Source organism: Manis pentadactyla, chromosome 3 (assembly GCF_030020395.1).
Source record: "Manis pentadactyla isolate mManPen7 chromosome 3, mManPen7.hap1, whole genome shotgun sequence".
NCBI classification, from domain to species: Eukaryota; Metazoa; Chordata; class Mammalia; order Pholidota; family Manidae; genus Manis; species Manis pentadactyla.
In genome coordinates, this window is record NC_080021.1 from 88,504,437 (window position 1) to 88,527,215 (window position 22,779).

At 37.7% G+C, this 22,779-nt stretch overlaps 1 protein-coding gene across 3 annotated transcripts in view; it reads left to right on the forward strand.

The window, feature by feature from the left end:
- The window catches only part of PRKDC (protein kinase, DNA-activated, catalytic subunit), a 214,933-nt gene that overhangs the window by 152,621 nt on the left and 39,533 nt on the right, over positions 1-22,779 (forward strand). For all 3 annotated transcript variants that reach the window (XR_005032648.2, XM_036925479.2, XM_057498091.1), the window contains exons 60-68: positions 4,961-5,073; positions 7,040-7,171; positions 8,062-8,241; positions 11,386-11,591; positions 13,643-13,781; positions 14,651-14,839; positions 15,499-15,723; positions 16,584-16,692; positions 18,247-18,358. Coding sequence is in view for 2 of the 3 variants with exons in the window: in XM_036925479.2 (XP_036781374.2) it covers positions 4,961-5,073; positions 7,040-7,171; positions 8,062-8,241; positions 11,386-11,591; positions 13,643-13,781; positions 14,651-14,839; positions 15,499-15,723; positions 16,584-16,692; positions 18,247-18,358 (1,405 nt within the window). In the remaining variant the exon portion in view is untranslated. The remainder of the gene's footprint in view (positions 1-4,960; positions 5,074-7,039; positions 7,172-8,061; positions 8,242-11,385; positions 11,592-13,642; positions 13,782-14,650; positions 14,840-15,498; positions 15,724-16,583; positions 16,693-18,246; positions 18,359-22,779) is intronic.

The following is a 22,779-nucleotide window of genomic DNA, read 5'->3' on the forward strand; positions in this document are numbered from 1 at the left end:
TGTCCTCTGGTCTACTTTCTCCTTATTTTTTATGTGTCTGTTACAGGTTTTTGGTTTGTGGTTAACATAAGGTTCATATATAGCATCATATATATAACAGATATTAAATATTAAATCAGTGGTCACTTAAGTTTAAACACCTTTACAAAGCAGTATATTTTTATTCTTCCCTTTGCTTTTTATATATATGATTTCATAATTTTCATCTTTTTGTTTTGTGTATTCCTTCACTCAGTTTGGCATACATAATTGATTTTACTACTTTTCTCTTTTGAACTTCATACTTACTTTATGAGTGATTGAGCTGCTTTCTTTACTGTATGTTTATTTTTACCAGTGGTATTACTTTCCTTTCCTATTTCTTGATTCTATTTATGGCCTGTTCTTTTCTACATAAGAAGTCCTTTTAACATTTCTCCTAAGGCCAGTTTAATGGTTGGTGAACTCCTTGACCTTTTGTTTGTCTGACAAACTCTTTATCTTTCCTTCAATTCTAAATGATAACTTTGCTGGGTAGAGTACTCTTGGTTGTACGTTTTTTTTTTTTCCCCCCTTACACTTTGAATGTATCATGCCACTCCCTTCTGAAGTTTCTGCTAAATAATAAGTGAATAGCTTATGAGATTTCCCTTGTATGTAACACTCTGCTTTTCTCTTGCTGCTTTAAAGATTCTACTTTTATCTTTGATTTTTGCCGTTTGAATAACTATGTGTCTTGGTGTGACCTCCTTGGGTTCATCTTGTTAGATGTGTTCTCCCAGACCTTGATATCTGTTTCCTTCTCCAAGTTAGGAAAATTTCATCTATTATTTTTTCAGGTAGGTTTCTGCCCCTTTGTCTCTCTTGTCTGCCCCTTGTCTCTCAGTGTGAATACTGTTTCATTTGAAGAGATTTCTTAGCATCTTCTCATTAAAAAATTTTTTTTTCTGTTGCTTACCTTGCTTGCTTTCTACTACCTTGTTTTCCAGATCACTGATCTGATCTTCTGAATTCTCTAATCTATTGATTCTCTGTAGTGTATTTTTCATTTCATTTATTGTATTTTTCAGCTCTGATTCTTTTTATATTTTCTATTTCTTTGTTGAAGTTCTCTCTGAGTTCATCCATTCTCTCTAGTGAGCATCTTTATGACTGTTACACTCAATTTTTTATCAGGTGGATTGGTTATCTCTGTTCCATTTAGCAATTTTTCTGGTGTTTTGTCTTATTCTTTTGTTTGGAACATATTCTACCTCCCCATTTTGTCTGGCTGTCTGTGTTTGTTTGTATGTATTAGGTAGGTTCGCTATGTTTCTGGTCTTAAAAGCAGTGACCTGATGCAGTGTGCATCCTGTGGTACCCAGATGTGCAGTAACCCCTGCTCACCAGAACCAGGCACTCCAGAGGTGTCTCCTGAGTGGGCTGTGTACACACTCCTTTTCAGGCTGAGCCATTACTGCTGTGAGTGGGCTGGTGGGTGAGCTGACCTTCTGCCTGGCTACCAACAATGGACAGTGGACTACTGCAGTCGTGCTTATTTGCAGGGCTTACTCTCAGTGTAGCTGGCTAAAGCTCAGCACAGCCCCTGCCAGTGCATGGGTGGATGAGGTCAGCCCTCAGCTTGGCTGCTAGCAATGGCCGGCCATGGCTAATGTGGACATCCTTGTGGGGAGAACTGCCTGAGAGGTCCAGCTCTATCTACTGCAGTGTGATACTGAATGCAGCTAGCTCCTGCCCTCCCCACAGCAGAGAATGCTCTGGAGTGGCATTGGTCCTGGCTAGGGCTGGTTGCCGGGTAAGGGGTAGGGCTTTGGTGGGACAGGGGGAGTCCACAGAGGAACACCTAATGGGCAAGCTGTGCTAGCATGGTGATGGAGAATGTCAGAACTGGCTTCTGCAAGCTTCCAGCCAGCTGGACTAAGGGAGGGCATGATAAATGGCACCCATCAGCCCATCCTTCCCTGAAGAAAGCTCCTGGAGACCCCCACTCCTCTGGCACATGATCCAAAATTAGTCAGTAACTCTCCTTCACATGTAACACAGATGCTTTTCAAACTGCTGCTTCTGTGTCTCAGACTGATTGACACAGCATGCCAACCCTCCCAGAGTGGAGACTTGGCCTCCCACAGTGTTCTGGCTCTCCTAGAGTAAAGCCCAGCTAATTTTCACAGCCAGGTGATATGGGAGCTATTTTTCCCAGTGCACATCCCCAGGGCCAGGCATGCTGGATGTGGGACTTGATCCCCTCATTTTTCCACACCTCTCTCCCTCCCACTCATGAGCTCCCAAAGTATCACTGCCCATTTACTCTTCTGTATGTGGCCTTCTCTTCATCATTAGCCTTGGAAGGTCTGTTTTGTGGGTTTTCTGCGAAAGTTGTATGACGTGAATTTGCTGCTTCAGTGTGTATATAAGAGGAGGTTACCACAATGACCTATTATGCCATTTTCCTAGAATCCCAACCATAATACCTGTCCATTGAATTCAATTAATATGTTTGAATCTCCCCTTGTACCTTTGTAGATTTAAAACATTTCACAGACTGTCTTCTTTAGGATATGTATATTTTCTTGCTTAAAGAGTAACATTTGCAGGTTTGCAGGTTCATAAGATACAGTAAATTAATACTTACTATGATACTACTTACTACCATTGAAAGGGAATAGCTTAAAAACTTGAAATTGTACCCTAATTAAAATATCACTTTTGCCATTATTTTGTTCATTGCATTTTCCTGTATGAGAGTAATGTGTGCATGTAGTGTTTGAAGGAACAGCAGCCTTCCATACTTATTTCCCATATCCCAGATGAAACAACTTATATCTTTTAACCAAGTTTTTGGTGTTTATCTCCATATTTCCAGACAGTATTTTTATATTGCTACCTTTTACTTTCAGTATTAGGCATCCTCTTTTAGCTTTGCATGTAGACAGTGAGGATTGGCTCCTTTTGGTCCTTCTTTCCTATCACATACACATGCACACACATTTAAGATGAATTCTTCCTGTGCATTCGTCTTCTGATACAATAATTACATCTTAGTGTTGATTTGATCAATATTCAGTTTCCCCTTACTTTGACTGCATTTTTGTGGTTGAGCCTTGAGTGATACTGTGATTATTTTTCCTTTTTTTTTAATTTTAATTTTTAATAGAAGTATAGTTGACACATAATACTATATTAATTTCAGGTGTACAACACAATGATTTGACAATTACATAATTTTTCCCTTCTTACACAATAATTTTTCCTAGGTATTAATAATTAGTTTAGATGCTTAGATTGCTGTGTAATCTCTATAGTTTTTCCTCTGAGTTGTATAGTTGTTTTTTACTGTGCCCCAACATATAAATGTTTCATCTTCTTAAATCTCCCCTGAAGCCCCTGAGATGTTCTGTTTCAGTCCTCTTGCGCTTGGGGTCTCTGTTCAGCCATAGTCTAGAGACTACCTCCTCATCCTGAGGGTCTGTTCACCTCTGATTCTTCTTCTTTGGTTTATTCCATCTTTTTGCTGGAGCACCTCCTCAACTAGCTTCCTAGGAAAAGGATTTAGAAGCTGTAAGCTTTTCTGATGTGTTGATGGCATACATTGCTTTTGATGGTGCTAGTGAATGGTTTAGCTGTAGAATTCTGAGTATGAACTCAGAGGTTCTGTACTTTCCAGAGCTGCAGTCGGGAAATCTGAGGTCTCTTGATCCTTTGTAGGAACTGGATTGTTTGTCTGTGGGTGCTCCAAGGATCTTCTCTTTTAAGCCAGTTTTAGGAAATTTACCAACGTGTCTTTGGTGTAGGTCTGTTTCAGTCCATTTTTCTAGACACAAGGAGGGCCCTTTCAGACTGCTGACACATTTTCCAGTTTTGAGACTTTTTTTGGGGGTGATTTTGTTGATGATTTCCTCATTTAGGTTTTTTGTTTTGGGAATCCTGTTGCTTGGATATCAGATCTTCTGGATTATCCTAATTTCCTTGGGTTTGTTTTTTTTTTCCCTTTTTTGCTCTTCAGATGGGAAATAATTTCAACCTTATGTTCTAACCCTTGCTCTGAAGTTATAATATCAGATTTTACATTCTCATGAGTTTTTTGTTCTGAACATTCCTTCAGTGATTGGTCGACAGTTGCAATCTCTGCTGTTTAGTTTTCTGATAAATGATGATTAAAAATTTTTTTTCTGGATGGCCTGCTTTTAATAGCTGTTACTTCCCTAGTGTTTATCTTGGTATTTCATCTTTCATGTTTGAGTCTTTCCTCAAAATGTCTTGTGATGTTTGGCTTTTTGCTTGTATTCCCAGGTGGGGCATTTGGCATAGCTGCAGATTGGAAGTGGTGCTGACTAGGTCGGTACTGAGCTGTCAGGCTGGCTGAGGGCATTAGGACCTCTGCTCTGTGAGCATCTTTGTCTGTTCTTTTGTCCTGGTTAATTGTCCAGCAGCAAATTCTCCAGGCTCTTGCCTGCAGGCTAAAGGCCTGGGTGCCAGCACTTTGGGGGCCAAGTAGGAGGAGGCTTCAGAGGCCCATGGTCATGCTGCTCTGCCTCCAGCTGGTCGGCCTCTTCCATTCATGGGCCTGTGTCCCTTCCCCATGTTCCACCCCAGCAGCATGGGGAGCTGTGCTTTGAAACCATACTTTGTGCTTCAGCCTCACTTTCCTCCCTTCCTCAGGAGGTGCCTGGTACTGCCAGGCCCTGGGTCTTTTGAAGTCTTCTCCAAGGTCATTACTTTTTCCCTGTTCTCTCCACCACAGCACAAGGGTCAGGATGAGTTAGTTACACTTTCTGTCCTCTAGCTTCCAGAACTGGTTAGCTGTCTTTTCTTCTGTTCTTCATAGGTTTATGTCATAAAAAAAAAAAAAATTAATAAAAGTAAAAAATGGAGAGAAGCAAGCAGTCTCACTTTTAGGGGATTTAAGGGATTCTGGAAAGGAGGTGAAATCAACTGTGTGTCAAATTGGCTGTCTGTAATGAACCTGATTTATATTCTGCAGGTACAGACAGTCGGGCAGAAATACTAAGATTACGCAGACGATTTTTAAAGGACCAAGAAAAGCTCAGTTTGATTTATGCCAGAAAAGGTGTTGTTGAACAAAAACGAGAGAAGGTTTGTATCTTTCTTCAAGAATTGATTGGTCAGTAATATCTGTTTTATGTCAAAGCATATATACAAAGGAAATAGGCTTCCTGTCAGATACTGGTTCTAGTATTGGTCTCCAAACCAAAACTACAGAAGCAGCACTGTATAAGTTCAGGTTATTTGTGAACTGAAGTCTTCCCTGATGAATGCAGATGTAAAGGGCATTCATGACTCTCTGGGGAGGTCATGAATGGGCATCTTGGAATGAAGACCTTGGGTCTGTGGTGTGCCCTGTCTCCAGGCACTGCTGGGCCCCATCTCTGCCTTATCTCAGCTTCCCACTACAGCTTTCCTGAATTTCACATCTGACCACATCAGCTTCTGGGAAGGGATTAGCCTCATTCTCTACCTCAAGGCCAGAGCCTTGGCCCACCTTGGGTCACGGGCACTGCAGGTCCTATAAGCTGGGGTTGGGGGTAGGTGAGGCCACATTCATTACGACAAGCTGCTGTTCTGGAGATACCTGGAAGGGCCAGAATGGTGACTCAAGGGAGGTGTAGACAGGGCTCTCTGTTGAAAACAGGACTCGAGGCACAGCGTGGCCTGGATTAATAGTTAAACATTTCTCAAAATGTGGAAATAATGAATTTATTTAGCCATAGCTTCAACATAACTTATAGATCAGTAATTATGACAAAAATTTCAAGAAAAGAAGACTAGGTTATGAGTTCTTATTCTAATTTAGTTTAAAATTATCAACCGCTTAACTTCCACATCTGAAATGAAGTGTTTGAATGGTTCCACTGTATCTTCTGTGGAAAGAAAATGTGGTTTTTTGTCTTCCTCTTGTCTCTGTAAGTACAACTATTCTTTTGAAGACAAGGTTCCAAAATCTGTGTCTCTGGGTTCCCCCACACTCCCTCACACTGTCCCTACCATTGGAGGGTGCTCTGTGTTGGCCACTCAGAGGAGTATATATGGACTCTTAATTAAGCCTTAAACCTAACAGGCATGTCTGAAGGAGATAAGAAGAGTGTCAGCGGAAGGAAGAGAGGAAACCAGGATTGTTGGGTAGAAGTATAAGGAGATATTTGGCCTGCAGCGAAGGTCTTTTAAATAGTTAGTAAATGTAGAATGGCCTTCTCTGAGACCATACACCCTGACACAGGTGTCCTGGCTTCTGCGGTTGACCACTCATTGGAACACAGGAAGTGATCAGGCATCAGAAGGCCACACACTGTGGTCACGTATTTGTTGGAGCAGTGTGCTAAGGGCCAGGCACCATTCTCGATGCTGGTGGTATGGAGGTGAATGTAATAGGAGCATGGAGCTACAATCCAGTGTTTATGACACATGTTGTGTCAGAAATGAACCAAGTGATGAGCATGTCTTAGGAAGACCATGAACAGAGATGGTGAGGGAAGCCTCTTTGATGATGGACTCATCAACTGAGGTGGGAACTAAGTGATGTGTGAAAAGCTGTAGCAAGACAGCGAGGCAAAGAGATGAGCAGTGCCTGTGGCCCTGCAAGGGGTGAGTTGGGGTGACGGAGGAGCAGATGGAAGTCAGCCTGGCCTAGGCCATGAACAGGGCCAGGAGGGGCCAGGTCTTGGAGGGCCTGTGCTGATCACACGGGGCCTCAGAGCCAAGGTTTATTCTAGGATTGATTAAAGAGAAATAGGGCCCTCTGATTTATGGCTTTAAGAAGTTTGAAACCAATTTCTCTGATTTTATAAATATTTCAAATACTTGGTAATAAATGTTTAAATAATCTTTTCACTGTACATCTGATAGTGATTTTTATTTTGGATTTATCACCTGCCATAGACTGGTAAAGCATAGGGACTAAATCATTTTGGATAAAAATTGTCATCGATTCACCTTTAAAGATGATTCACTTTAAAGATGGGTGCTGACCATTTCATAGCTCATGCACTACTGATTTTCTTAAATAAGGATTATAATCTGACTTCTTTGGTTCTAATGATTACAGGAGATGAAGAGTGAGTTAAAAATGAAGCACGATGCCCAGATCATCCTGTACAGAAGTTACCGTCAAGGAGACCTTCCCGACATTCAGATTACATACAGTAGCCTGATCAGCCCCTTGCAAGCTGTGGCCCAGGTTGGTCTGTGAATACTGCATTTTCTAATGGTAGATAAAAGTTGTTTAACATTTCCAGGGGTCTACTCTGTGGAAGGAAAAATGGGTGAGGGAAAACTATATCATAAATGAGGTGTGGAATTGTCCTAAACAGTGGACTTGGTGAAGAGACCTTGTTTCAAATCTTGACTCTGCTGTTTCCTGGCTCTGAAACTTCTTTGACCATGATGAGACTGACAGAGTCATCTAGGAGATAGCCCTGCAGTTGGGGTCCTTGTCAGCTTAATGCTCTGAGCCACAGTATCTTCTATATAAAGTCAGAAGTGAAGTCTGTTTTCTTACCAATAATGTTAGAATGAAATAATATTTTTTAAAAATCATTGTAAAACTTAAGGTGTTAAGCCACTTCAGTTTGCTTCTTGTGCAAAATCCTTTTTGGGGGGGATCAGGAGACTATCACATTATCAGTGGGATCAGTATTCTTCCTTTACTGTTAATTCTCTTAATTGCAAAGGAATGGAAATATTTTCCTAAGTCCTGAGGGTATAAAAGTATTGAGAGTGAATGAAGTTTCTAGCTGAATTCTCTGACAGAAACAAGATATTTATCCCCTGAAAGCCTGATTCTTTTCCCTTTTACTGAAGTAATTTTTAAAATCAGAGTATTATAATAAATGTAGAGAGAATTATGCTAGGTGCTGAAATATGATGTCTTATATTTTATTGTACTTAAGTTTCAGTACTAATAGTGATTTATTATATAATATGTTATATTTGCAGAGCCCTTTAGTATTTTTAAGCTTTTTATTTAATCTAAATAATTATGGGTGGACAGGAACTTGCAAAAATAGTATATAGTGTGTGAATTAGAGCATTTTATCTTAATTTGTCTTTGTTTTGAATATTTTGCAGAGAGACCCAATAATTGCAAAACAGCTCTTTGGCAGCTTGTTTTCTGGAATTATAAAAGAGATGGATAAATATAAGACCATGTCTGAAAAAAACAGCATCACTCAAAAGTTGCTCCAAGACTTCAATCATTTTCTTAACACCACTTACTCTTTCTTTCCACCTTTTATCTCTTGTATCCAGGTAAAAGTCCATACACACTTCATAAAACATGCATTGTCTACTTTGCCTTCACATGAGTATGTTACAACTTTGTTTTACAAGTTGAAATAGAAGGTGTTTCACAGAGTAGATGTGTTCTGTTTGGGTTACCACTTCCCAGATGGGTAGATGTAATATATGTATTTTTTTTTCAAAAAAATTGTGACAGAATGATCAGAAATCAAACTTGGTATGAAATGCTGTGGTTTCTAATAAGCTGACCCTTCAGTGTTTGGGGTAAACCCTGCCTATAGTTTAGTTGTTTTTCCTTACATATGTGTCACCAAATTCTTTCCCACCTCCTCACTGCCTGCAGGAGATGTTGGTTGATGCAGGCCTGACTTTATTCTGAGGGGTGGAAGAGGCACAGATGCCTGCCACTTGGACCTCACATTCTAGATGGGGTTAGACAGTAAACACACTTAAAGTAACGTGAGGTCATGGAACCAACACGATGGAGCAGTTGTGCAGTAACAGAGGGCAGGAGTGATGCAAGGAAGTAGGCAGCCTCTTGGTGAGAGTGGGCTACATGGTCCAGGATAGATAGATGGAGTGGTCGGAGAAGGCCCTTCTAAGACATTGCAGGTGAGCAGAGAATTAATATAGGTATACTTCCAGTTACTATTTAAACATACTTATTGGAAGATTACTTTTTCATGTAAGAAACATTGTCTTTGCCATTCAAAGCATGGATCATTACAAAGTCCCTAATAGAATATTTTTTCAATTCATTTTACTATTTTTGTGACTCATAACTTCTCTAGCATAATTTAAAAATTATATTCTTTAATATCACTTACCCGTAGCTTTGGTTTGCAAACTAATTGGGTAATAATTCCCTGAGATGAAGTACTTAGTTTTTCTGTTTTGTTCTTTTTGATGAAACTATGAATATAGTTTCTTTTTACATATTCTATTTCTATTTATTTATAATTTACAAGTAGAATTCCTTCATTGTCTTTTACCTGGCTGCTCTAAAGATTAGGTTTGAGAAATGTGTTGAATCAGCCAGTGTTTCAAAATAAGTTTCTCTTTACATTGTGTTCTGAAGTTATTTTTAAAATCTGATTCCCTAGTTTTGCCCCTATATTTATTTTAAAAACTAGTTTTTTCCATTGTTGTTTAGGAGAGTCACTAACCATCATTAACTAAATAAGCAACTTCCACTCAACCTAGAACTTGCCATTTGGCATTGACCATGGAAAAGACCGCCTGAGTGCAAGTCAGTGCTTACAGCTTGCAGCATTTGCTGTTAAGACTTCTCTCTTCAGTTATGTGTTTCATATCTGAAACTATAATTTGTTTTCTCTCCATGGTGTCATAATACATTTGGCATAGCATTCATATGACTTCTTGTTCTTACAAGAATGACTCTCTCTCTGAGGCGCTGTGACTCCACGAGGACTTCCAAAATTAGGTTCTCATCTGCAGCATATCCTGTATTTGTCAAACTGTCCTAACTATATATATATCCTTCAAGCTGGAAGGAAAATACATTCAGCCATTTTTCCATGACAGTTAGTGACCAGCAAACAGACATTAATTTGGTGCTGTGCTTTTATGCTATGTGTTGCTTGTTTGAACTTTATGTAAAATTTTTATTTTTCTTAATGAAAACACTTGTTAAGCGTATTCTATGTGCAGATCTCTTTAAGAACTATGGACTATTTGAAACAAACAAATGACCCCTGCCATCACGTAAACAGATAAAGGTCCAAACAAGGAATATTGTTATTAATTCCAGTAGATGGTAAACATTTTAAATATTAGGCTTCATACTTTGTTTTATTTTGGAATTTATAAGAAGTGAAATTGGTTGGCTAAAGTTTGCTTATCAAATCATTATAAGCAAAAGTATATTGTCAGGATTATACAGAAGAGTCAATCTTCTTGAAAACAGACTTACAGAACTTTTATTTAAATTAAGCGCATGTTTACATATAAAGATGACATCCTGGGAACATTTATTCATTAAAACCATCTTACTGAAAGACTTCTACTGGGCAAATAGGAATAAATCTTAAGCTACATGCAATCAGGGACAACATTATTACCACAGTATCTGGAACATAGAAGGATTCAATAAACATTTATAGAATGAGATAATTACTTGGAAACTTAAAATGTTTATTTAAAAATATTATTATCTTATTCTGGGCTTACTTCTCCAAATCAGAATGGTGTTATCTCAAAATCTGACACCTTGACTAAGAGCCTTTGCTGTGTTATTAACTGAAATAGAATTTTGTTTCAGTTTTCTTTCCTGTATCACTAGTTCCTTTTAAAAGTGACAAACATTTTTGTAAGAATCTGTGTTCTTCCAAGTCCCCTCGTGTAGAGTTTATGTAGCTGGCTTAGTGGTAACTTGGTCAGACTTAGCAACTGGTCTGTGCCTGGCCCTGCTGCAAAAGGGGAAGGAAGTGGCTAGTGTGGATGTTGGGGGGGGGGGGGGCTCTCTTTTCCAGACATGTGCATGTATGTTCATGCAGACACACATACATAAGACACACATGCAAGTTTGTTTCAGTGAAAATGCTATCATACTATTCATAGTGTTCTCTATATTGATTTGAGGGTTACTTTTTATTATTTTGGTGTATATAGGATTCTAAAATTAGAGTTACAAACTAAAGGTCATATATTAATTCCTGAAATCTTCTATTCAATGCTATTAAATAAGTTGGTCCCTAGGTGGGAAGAGATGGAAAAGAAGATGTTGATTAGAATATTGTGGAAGAGTATAATACTTTTTAGTGATTGGATATGAAATCTCTGTGTTTCAGCTGCTTTTTTTTTATAAATTCAGGCTAAATATTCCTGGAAATTAAATTGCTGTTTGGATATATAGAATATACATAAAAATCTTCATATTTTGCTGGTGGTTTTCTTGCTTTAAATTAATCCCTGGATTGGAAGTATTAAAAGGTCATTTCCTCCTTTGAGCAAATTGAATATTGGGGAAAATTTGTTAATACAATGACACAAGAGAATCTTTTTGTCACATTACATCAAAACTTTCTTTTATGTTTAGTAAAATGAATTATTCACTTGTAAAGATATGGTCAAAGTACCAAAAATACTTAGTACCAAAGTACTAAATAGCTCCATGTGTTTGTGGTTTCATAGGAAGTCAGTTGCCAACACCCTGACTTGCTGAGCCTGGACCCCACTTCTGTCAGTGCTGGCTCCCTGGCCAGTTTGCAGCAGCCTGTGGGTGTCCGCCTTCTTGAGGAGGCCCTGCTCCACCTGGTGCCACAGGAACCTTCTGCCAAGCGATTTCGGGGGAGATCCTGCCTCTCTACTGATGTTGTCAGATGGATGGAACTTGCTAAGTAAGTTCTGTGATCCTGACAGTGTTGGGAAACAGTGAACTTGACCGAAGTAATACAGAAAAATCTTGGCTTCATTTGGCAGAAAATGAGCAAATTAAGGTGATAGTAACACTTCTATAAAATTCTTTGAAAAATCTTTCAGACTCATTCTATGAGTCAAGAATAGTTGTCATGACAAGGAATATCTTGTTCAAGGAAAGAGAATGCCTGCTAAGTTCAGTTTCCTGTAAAGTGTGACTATAACCTATAGCTTCTAGTATTGTTTATGTTGTTTTTGCTGCTTTGCTAAACTGAAGAGGATGATTAATTATTTTTGGCAGGACTCAAACTTCTGAAAATAATTCAACCCTATTAGTTTATTTGGGAGAAACACATTCCATTTTGTTATTACACCATTTTGCATTATGTCTGATTCTTCTCTTACCTGTGGTTTCATTCTGAGAAAGCCAGTGCATGTCTGATTCTGAGAGGGATGTTAGATTAGGTTGAAAGTAAATTTGAGCTTGATTTTATAGCAATGATTTTTAGATCTCCAGGTTCTAGAAAAGAGAGTAAAGGTAAGGGTGAAGAATCCTTGCACTTTCCCCAGTGTTATAGTCATTTAAGTGAGCACTGTGAGTGAGTAAGGCATTGTGTCAGGTGCTGAGAATTAAAATACAAATTAGACATTTCTCACAGACTTATAAAACTAGCCTTTCAGTAGGAAGTGTGTGTACTACATGTGTAAGTAACCATAATGTGAAGTAGGAGGTGGGGAGTTCTCTAGGAGGCAGTTCAAAGAGTGCATCTTGGCCTCCGCTGATGCTAGCCAGGAGCCATTTATCCTGTGGTTTCAGATGCCTAAGTGAACAGTAACACTTTGTATAGTTAGTATTGTCAGGGAGTAAGAAACTCATGCAATGTGTATTTGCTGGGTAGATGAAGCATACAACTTTTAAGGGCCTAAACTTAAAACACTTTTTTTCTAACTTTACTATACTTCTTCATACTTCTGTAGATATTTTGTATTCATTTCAAATAGAATTTAGAGCATAATCTAGACTTTTCTTGAAATGTCATGGTTATTGTTTTGATACGTTATAGTGAAACTAGTCCCAGGACCTTGGGGCCCGTGTAGGGTGGATGTGGGACTGATCTCTGCCAAGTTCCTAGAAAATGTTTGTAGCTCTCATCTGCTTTGGCTCTTGGGCCATGAGCTATCATCCTACCTCCTGTCCCCTCTGCCTCTGATTATCACCGTTCACCACTCTATGGATGGGGCAACAAGAGCTACATCCATTATCTAAATGTGGAATTGGTAGGCTCTGAGAGAGAGCCACTGGGGCTCTTTTTATGTAATAAATACATGATATTTCATTCCTGGGAAGGGTCCAAACTACAAGACAACCAAGAGGAAGAGGTCCTCAGACAGCTGGCCAGCTGACTGCACATTTAGGAAGAGATGACATTTGTGTTGAAACTTAAAAGATGGAAGGAAAGTGTCCAAGGGGAAGGGAGCAAACTTACTAAACACTTAAGAGTATCTTAAAGCAGGAAGCTTGATCTGAAGCAGATTTTTGTCATTGTGAAGAGATGAATGAATCTTCTAGCAAATATTAAAGCCATAAGAACATTACCTGTTAATAGAATAGAGATGTTCCATAGAATATGAATTAAAACATAGCATCATAACCAGGATTGATTTTTACTTGCTTCTGGGTCCTTGACTACATTCCAAATTTTAGGGCTACAGGATTCCAAATAGGTTACCCACAGATATGTGCAATGTTACTGTAATGAATTAACAGGAAAGAGGCTTATTTAATGAGGTAATTTATACATTGTAAGCCTATGATATATTCAGATTTCACTTTAAATGTGTCTTAGGATAATTTCTGCCTTCTGTACGACTAAGTTCATAAAACCTAATGGAAAATTCAAAATTTTTAAGATTTCATATTATTGCAAAAAGTAAGATATATCCTTTTTAGTTAATGTAAAGTTGGAATAGATACCTCAAAAATATTGAGCGTTCACTGATTTGGACTTTTTTTTTTTGGTTTGTTTTATAGACTGTATAGATCAATTGGAGAATATGATGTCCTCCGTGGTATTTTTAGCAGTGAGATAGGAACAAAGCAAGTCACTCAGAATGCATTATTAGCAGAAGCAAAAAGTGATTACTTCGAAGCTGCTAAGCAGTATAATGAGGTAAAGTTGATCTTTAGCCAAGTATGTCAGTTACTTAAATACTTTTGTTCTCTGAATGAAAAAACTGTTGGCTTAACAATTTAGAGCTTCATAATGATTCAACTTCATTTCTTAGATTTTACACAAAGATTAGTACTAGAGAATGGTTCGTAATAACCAAATGTGGAATAATTATTGTTGTATCTCTTATTCATTTTTAAGAGAACATCATTGAATAAAAGAGAATTACTAACTACTATAAAACCGTAAGATGTTACTTAATAGCTGCTATTATTATATAATTTCTATTTGAGTGTATTGTTTCCCTTCAGTAAGTAAAAAATTTATAGAGGTAGGTAAGAATTGGTTTTGTGAAGATGACTGTGAGTCTAATTTTGTACATTTTGTGTTTTCAGTTGCGAGTGGCTATCCAAGTGTACTTGTCTAGCAAATAGTTGAAATCCAGGGCCTGTGACCTGTGAGACTCTTGAATGAGCCATCCAAGTTGTAAAATTCTCTGCAGTGTTCAATAAATGTCCTATTTTCTAATTTTCATTCCAAGACTTTATAAGTAATAACAGTATTGATTTAAATCAAATTATGAGTCATTTAAAGTCTTCAGTTTATTAATTGGCTTCATTGGTAAGTTTTTCAGAGAAATTGTTTCCTTTTGGTTAGGGTTTTTATTTATATTCATTTGTTACTATTAAGATTCCTTTTGGTTTTTCTTCCATTCAACATTACTCTATTTTCCCTTTTCTCTCCTCTTGTCATAATCTGAAAATGATTCTCCTTAGTTTGAATGCTGCTAACACTGCCCACAGTACAAATGTCTTCATTTATATTCTTTTCAACTTTGAAAAATAATTTTGAGAACTTTTCTTTGCCAGGCTCTGAATGAACAAGAATGGGTGGACGGTGAGCCTACAAAAGCCGAGAAGGATTTTTGGGAACTTGCATCCCTCGACTGTTACAACCAAGTTGCTGAGTGGAAATCCCTGGCATACTGCTCCATAGTCAGTGTTGACAGTCAGAACCCTCCAGATCTAAGTAAAATGTGGAGTGAACCATTTTATCAGGTGGGTAGAATTATTTGTGAGATCACTGAAATAAATAGGTGTTTTCTAATGAATGAAACTGTTCAAAACTTCAAAAACAAGGTAGTTGTAAAGCATTAGGGTACTTATATCACCTGATTCCCCCACAAACCACATAGTGTTGGTAAATATTTTACCACTTTTATCTAACCCTTTCAAAGTAAATGGGATACACTTAGAAAGAAATGTTAACAACCCTGGTATGACGACATAAAGTATTTCCTGTTGTCTCAGCTCTGGATCACACGCTGCACACAGGCCCACCACAACTCCGAGAGCAAGGTGTCTCTCCCACACAGGGTCCCCGACTTCTGGAGTAAGGCTCCATCTCTGTCCCTCTCACACTGCTGCCATCTTGGCTGTACTTACAGATTCCTCACTTTGTATGTATCATGCAGTTACCTTTCAGCTAAAAGTAGTTCCCATTTTTTATAGAACATATTCTCACATGTTTTGTGGTTACAAAATGAGCAATTTTAGATGAACTTATTTTGAAAATTGCAGCTTTAGGTTTGAAGCATCAAATATCATCACTTTGGCTCTAAATCTTGACTTATAAAATTACACCAGACTATTATAATAATAAAATAATAACTCAAATTAGCTTTCTGAAATTACAAATAAATTCTTGTGTTCCTTAGGAGACCTATCTACCTTACATGATCCGCAGCAAACTGAAGTTACTGCTTCAAGGAGAGGGTGACCAGTCCTTGCTGACTTTTATTGATGAAGCTGTGAACCAGGAGCTCCAGAAGGCTCTCATTGAGCTTCACTATAGTCAGGAACTAAGTCTTCTTTACATCTTACAAGATGATGTTGACAGAGCCAAATATTATATTGAAAACTGCATTCAGATTTTTATGCAGGTAATCCACATATACCAATCTGAAATGTATCATTTCTATGATTTTTTAAAAATAATAAACTCATTCATAAAATTGTAGCAAGCAAAAATTTTCTTTTACTATTTGATGCCACCCATCTCCTTCCTTTTCTTCCAGCTTCTGATATCCTCTTCACCCTGTCCTTTGTCTTAATGCCTGTCTTAATCCTTTTTTTCTGTTTTAGATGTCCATTTCCTGCCTTTCTTTAGGTTTTTACCTCTTTCACACTGGAAGAACACGTGAGAGTAGGCTCTCACTGGGAGTAGCTGAGTATAGAAGTCGGACTGTTTGGTGAATATGAATTAACCTTCCCTTTTCATTTTCTGTCAATATGCCTTCTTTCCTTTTTGCTTTTCTGAGAATCTTCCTCTGATGTTTGTTTTTAAAGCAGTGTCTGTGGAGAGCCCATTAACACCGTCTGTTGCTGGTGTATATTGGTAATAGAAGCATACTTGTCCATTGCCTTTAGTTTTTAAGCTTTTTTGAAATTGATTAGTATACTCAAGGAAATCTATTGAAGAAGAAGAAGGAATTGGCTTCTGTAGTTGGCAGTTTTACATTATAGAAAGTTGTGATTTTTAAACATTGGTGGCAGATAGGAGCAATAGTCTAGTTGGATTGATTTTACCGATTTCACTGAACCAGAATGTGACTAAAACCCTGTTTTAAAAAAGTTTAAACCATTTAATTGCTTCTCTGGCCTAATTATTAACCACTCTGAGACACACTGTGTAAGTGATGTATTTGTAGGGTGGTTGCTGTATTTCATGTTTTAGAGAATTGTATTTATTAAAATGTAAAATAGTATATTTATTAACTATGCTAAATACCTTTTTTCTTAGAGCTATTCTAGTATTGATGTTCTCCTACACAAAAGTAGACTCACCAAATTGCAGTCTGTACAAACTTTAATAGAAATAAAAGAGTTCATCAGCTTTATAAGCAAACAAGGTAAGTTTTTTAACCTACCATTATTTTTTTCTTTATAACTATGGAAGAGTTTTGGCATCTGATTTTTTTGCTTAATGAAAGTACATGTTTCTTAATGTATGGGTTAGAAACTGCCTTGAATTCATTCTGCAAATGTATATTTTGAGATCATTGAAATAAATATTTGAAGTGTTCAAGCACTGTTCTAGGCACTGGGGATGCAAAGCCAAATAAACATACTTCCCAGCTGGAAGCAGCTTTCGAAAGAGCAGGCTAATTCCCACATAACGTGATGCCTGCTGAGGAGAAGCATGCCCTGGAGCCTGTGTAAAACATGATGCCAGAACCCGCCCTGGAACAAGAGGAGCAGGAGGCTCCTGGGGGAAGGGCTGGAGCTGAGTGTGAAGAGGGAGGGGGCTCACAGAGTGCCTCCTGACAGGAAGCCCGCGGTGTCCCTGAGTTGCCCATGTCCTGTGACTGGGAGCCAGGTGCCCTTGCCGAGGGCACTGCAGTCAGCAGTGTCCACACTGAAGGTCATTGTGCCATTGGGCAAATGGGTTTATCCTGGTGCCTGTGGGAGGCCACCAAGAGTCAAGGGAAAGAGTGCATGTTTACAGCAGTAACATATGTAAATCTGAATTTCAAAGTTTGTGCTAAATAATTAAAAATAATTGTGAAAGACACTTGTCAGAGTACAAATGAAAGTTTTGTCTACCTAACAGTTCTGTTTTCAATTTGGAGAAATACTTTTTAAGTACATTATAAGGACACATCATTTACTAGTGCCTTTCTACTTTACAGAAACTGTGTTAATCTGTTTTTTTTTCTATGTTAGCAGTTTTTATAACAGCCTCATGAGATGTAGATTCTTTTTCCTCATGTTGTAGAAGTTTAGAGTGATTAAATAACTTGCCCAAGCTAATAAGCAAAAGATAAAGATTTTGAACCCAGAACTGTCTTTGATTTGTGTTCCTAACCACTGCTTTTCTGCTAATAGAAAGAAAACAAAAGCTTTAGGCATTAGCAGTGGGAAATTTAGATTCATGGAGATTATTGTGAATCTCTTTTCAGAAACCCTTGAGGCCAGATTGTTTTGGGTATTGCCATTATGTAACTTGTGCACACACCAGGGTCTGGAGCAATATTCTATAATTAAATGCAATGATGCATGCCCAGTTCAGATGGCAAATATTCACATGAATGTCGTAAACATAGCCCTCCACTGATTCAGATAAGATTTTGTCAGAAAATTGGCTGCAACTCTCTGAAAAACTTGAGTTTTCAGTGCTTTTTGGGTTTTGGAATTGTGGATGAAGGATTGTGGGCCTATGCTAAATGTAAACATTGTATATGTTTATTTCCCAATTTTATTTTGTATCCTTAAGAAATTGAGTTCTAATATCAGAGTATATTAGATTTAGTATGGTAACTTTGTATTCCTATTGTGAAAGACAAGATAAAATGTTTCAGTTTGGACAGGAAACTAGAATTAAGCATCTATAATGGCAGCCCCACCTTGTAAACTGGTCTTGCCATTAAGCTGTGGCTATAATCCTCCTCTGATATTATTTTTAGGTAATTTATCATCTCCAGTTCCCCTTAAGAGACTTCTAAAAACCTGGACAAACAGATATCCAGATACTAAAATGGATCCAATGAACATCTGGGATGACATCATCACAAATCGGTACGATATGGTCCTTCTGAATTGAATATGGTTTTTTTTCCAAAATTGCCAGAATGGTGTTTCTCCTAGCTGTGGTTTAGAAAAATGTGGGGTTTGAGTCTTGCAATTTCCCATTTAAGTTCTAATAAAATTCTCCATGTCAGCAGTGTGTCCTTTGTTCCCACTTGTACCCTGTGGGGGATTGCCACCCACTCACATTGGATTCATCCTGTGCAGGGTGGTTGATTATGAACATGTTTCTGGCAATGTGAGAAGTCAGGGCAGTGGGGGCTGTGGCCCATCTGCTTCTGCCTCAGGGCTGAGCATTATGTAGTGAAATGGCAGCAAAGGAAATATGCTTAATGATTTCTTATTATTCTGTTATTGTAACTTGGATTTTTGACACCCTGACCTCCTACCTTCTGATGCTATAACATAATTGCCTGTATTACTTTATCAGGTCTGAGATCTTTTTTATAACCTTGTCTTTCCTTGCCCTGTAACAACCCTGGGTAGTCAGTAAGTTAGATATTAACCATATATTTCAGAGGTAGTAGAATCAGAGAGGCTGTGAATTATTTTGTGAAAATATACACAGTAAGTAGGACTCAAGGACTGTAACCCTGTGTGTGTTATTCTTGCCATTATGTCCTGTTTCCTTTGCTACTAGTTTTTTTAAAAGTTACTTTTTATACTTTTTAACTTTTTAATTTGAGATAAGTTCTTACTTATTGAAAAGTTGCTAGAAAAGTAGACTTCTGCTCTGTATCTTTTACCCCAATTCAGTTTTTTAATATGCTCCACACTAGCATTTTTATTTGCTCTCTCTTTCCACATACTTATTTTCTGAACAATTGATGACAAGTTGCATACATATGTCTCTCTCTTTATCCTTTGTTTATCAGTGCATATTTCCTAAGAAGAGTATTCTCTTACATAACCACAGTACATAATAACTTCACTGTTTTCATTTTTACTCTACAGCCCCAATTTCAGTGTCATCAGTTGTCCCATTAATGTCCATTGAAGCATTTTCTCCCTTTTGAAGACAAGATATGGTTCATAATCATATACTGCATTTAGTTGATACATCTTTTTGTCTCCTTTAATCTAGAGTAGCTCCTGAGCATCTCTCATGACATTGACACTTTTGAGGAATGTTCCTCAAAACACTTTGAGTTTGAGTTTGTCTTTGTATCCTCCAGTTAAGTTCAGGCGCTGCATCCCTAGCTAGAATACCATTTAAGTATCAGTCCACATCTTAACGTAAGGAAGTGCCCTTCTGTCTCTCTATTTATACATTTACTTAAAATTTAATTATCAGTATCTAATGATGTATTCTAATTTTATTTAATGGAATATAATCCATCACTGTCATTTATTTCATGTTGAAATTGTCTTAAGATTTGGCTAGCGGGAGCCACTTCAAGCTGATGTTGCAGGCTTATTCTGTAAAATGATTCTATGCCTTTATCTAGAAAGGTTAAAATTTTAGTTCTTGCACTTAGATCTGTTATCCAGTGGAACAGAATTTTTGTGGGTGGTACGAGGTAGGGTAGATGCTCACTTTCTCCCATATGGATATCCCATTGCCTAGTCCCATTTGTACAAAAGTCTCACTTTTCATAATTGAATTCTCTTGGCACCTTTTTTGAAAATCAGTGACCATATGTGTTGGGGTCTATTTTTGAAGACTGTGTTCTAGTCCTTCATTTATATGTGTGTCTTCCCACATTATCATACTGTCTTCATTACTGTTGCTTTATAAGGCTTGAATCAGATAGGGGGAGTACTCCACGTTGTTTTTCTTTATGAAAATCACTTTGTTTATTTTAGGTTCTTTGCATTTACATATACTGTAAAGAAAAAAATGGAGAGTTTGGGATTTTATTAACTATAGATGATTGTTGGGAATTGCCATCTTAACAATATTGAGTTCTCCAATTTGTGAATGTCGTATGATTTTCTGTTTATTTAGATCTCTTTAATTTCAATTATTTGTATTTTTTCAGTATGGAGAGCTTGGATGTATTTTTTTAGATTTATTTCTAAGTACTTTATGTCTTTTAGCATAATGGTAAATGGAGGTTTTTTAAAAAATTGTATTTTCCAATTATTTACTCTTCATGTACTAATTTTCTGAAAGTTTGTTTTATCACGAATGGGTGTTGAATTTTGTCAAATACTTTTTCTATATCTTTTCAGTTAATCAGATTGTTTTCCTCCTTCATTGTGTATGTGTCTGTTAGGTCCATTTGTCTATAGTGTTGTTCAACTCCACTGTTTACTTATCTCTGTATGGATGATATACCCATTGTTGACAGTGCCAATGTTGGGTCCATAAGTATTTACAATTGTTATCTCTTCTTGACAAATTGACCCCTTTATCATTATATAATGACCTTTGCATCTTTTTAACATTGTTAAAGTCTATATTGTCTGATATAGCTATCCGTGATTGTCTTTTGTTACCGTTAGCTTGAAATATCCTTTTCCATCCTTTCATTCTTAGTCAATGTGTATCTTTAAAACTAAAGTGGATCTCTTGTAGGGAGCATATTGTTGTATCTTGTTTTCTTTTTCTATCCATTCAGCCATTCTGTCTTTTGATAGCAGAATTTAATCCACTTAAATTTAAAGTAACTATTGATAGGTAAGGACTTACTATTTTCCATGTTGTTAATTGTTCTTTTGAAAGTGTTGTACAGCCATTAACCTAGCTTCTTATTCTATCTTTAGTGATCTTATAAATTTTTGTATGGATATGATTTGACTTCTATATCATGATCTTTTTTTTTTTTTGGTATCATTAATATACACTTACATGAGCAACATTGTGGTTACTAGACTCCCCCCATTATCAAGTCCCCCCCACATACCCCATTACTATCACTGTCCATCAGCATAGTAAGATGCTATAGAATCACTACTGGTCTTCTCAGTGCTGTACTGCATTCCCCATGCCACCCCCCACATTATGTATGCTAATCATAATGCTCCTCCCTTACCCTCCCTTCCCACCCCCCAGTCCCTTCCCCTTTCCCTTTGGTAACTGTTGGTCCATTCTTGGGTTCTGAGAGTCTGCTGCTATTTTGTTCCTCCAGTTTTTTCTTTGTTCTTAAACTCCACAGATGTGTGAAATCATTTGATACTTGTCTTTCTCCACCTGGCTTATTTCACTGAGCATAATACCCTCTAGCTCCATCCATGTTGTTGCAAATGGTAGGATTTGTTTTCTTCTTATGGCTAAATAATATTCCATTGTGTATATGTACCACATCTTCTTTTTGTTTCTTTGTTTTTATTTTGGTATCATTAATCTACAATTACATGAGGAACATTGTGTTTCCTATACTCCCTCCATCACCGAGAACCCCCCACATACCCCATTGCAGTCACTGTCCACCAGCGTAGTAAGATGCTGGAGAATCAGTACCTCTCCTCTCCATGCTGTACAGCCCTCCCTGTGCCCTCCTCCACATTATGCATGCTAATCATAATGCACCCTTTCTTTCCCCCCTCTTATCCCTCCCTTCCCACCCATCATCCCAAGTCCCTTTCCCTTTGGTAACTGTTAGTCCATTCTTGGGTTCTGTGATTCTGCTGCTGTTTTGCTCCTTCAGTTTTTTCTTTGTTCTTATACTCCACAGATGAGTGGAATCATTTGGTACTTGTCTTTCTCCACCTGGCTTATTTCACTGAGCATAATACCCTCTAGCTCCATCCATGTTGTTGCAAATGGTAGGATTTGTTTTCTTCTTATGGCTGAATAATACTCCATTCTGTATATGTATCACAACTTCCATTCATCTACTGATGGACTCTTAGGTTGCTTCCATTTCTTGGCTATTGTAAATAGTGCTGTGATAAACATAGGAGTGCATATGTCTTTTTTCTAACTGGGCTGCTGCATTCTTAGGGTAAATTCCTAGGAGTGGAATTCCTGGATCGAATGGTATTTCTATTTTTAGTTTTTTGAGGAACCTCCACACTGCTTTCCACAATGGTTGAACTAATTTACATTCTCACCAGCAGTGTAGGAGGGTTCCCCTTTCTCCATATCCTCACCAGCATTTGTTGTTTGTCTTTTGGATAGTGGCCATCCTAACTGGTGTGAGGTGATATCTCATTGTAGTTTTAATTTACATTTCTCTGATAATTAGCAATGTGGAGCATCTTTTCATGTGCCTATTGGCCATCTGAATTTCTTCTTTGGCAAATTGTCTATTCAGGTCCTCTGCCCATTTTTTAATTAGATTATTTGCTTTTTGGTTGTTGAGGTGTGTGAGCTCTTTGTATATGTTGGATGTCAAACCCTTATCAGATATGTCATTTATGAATATATTCTCCCATACTGTAGGATGCCTTTTTGTTCTACTGATGGTTTCCTTTGCTGTACAGAAGCTTTTCAGCTTGATATTGTCCCACTTGTTCATTTTGGC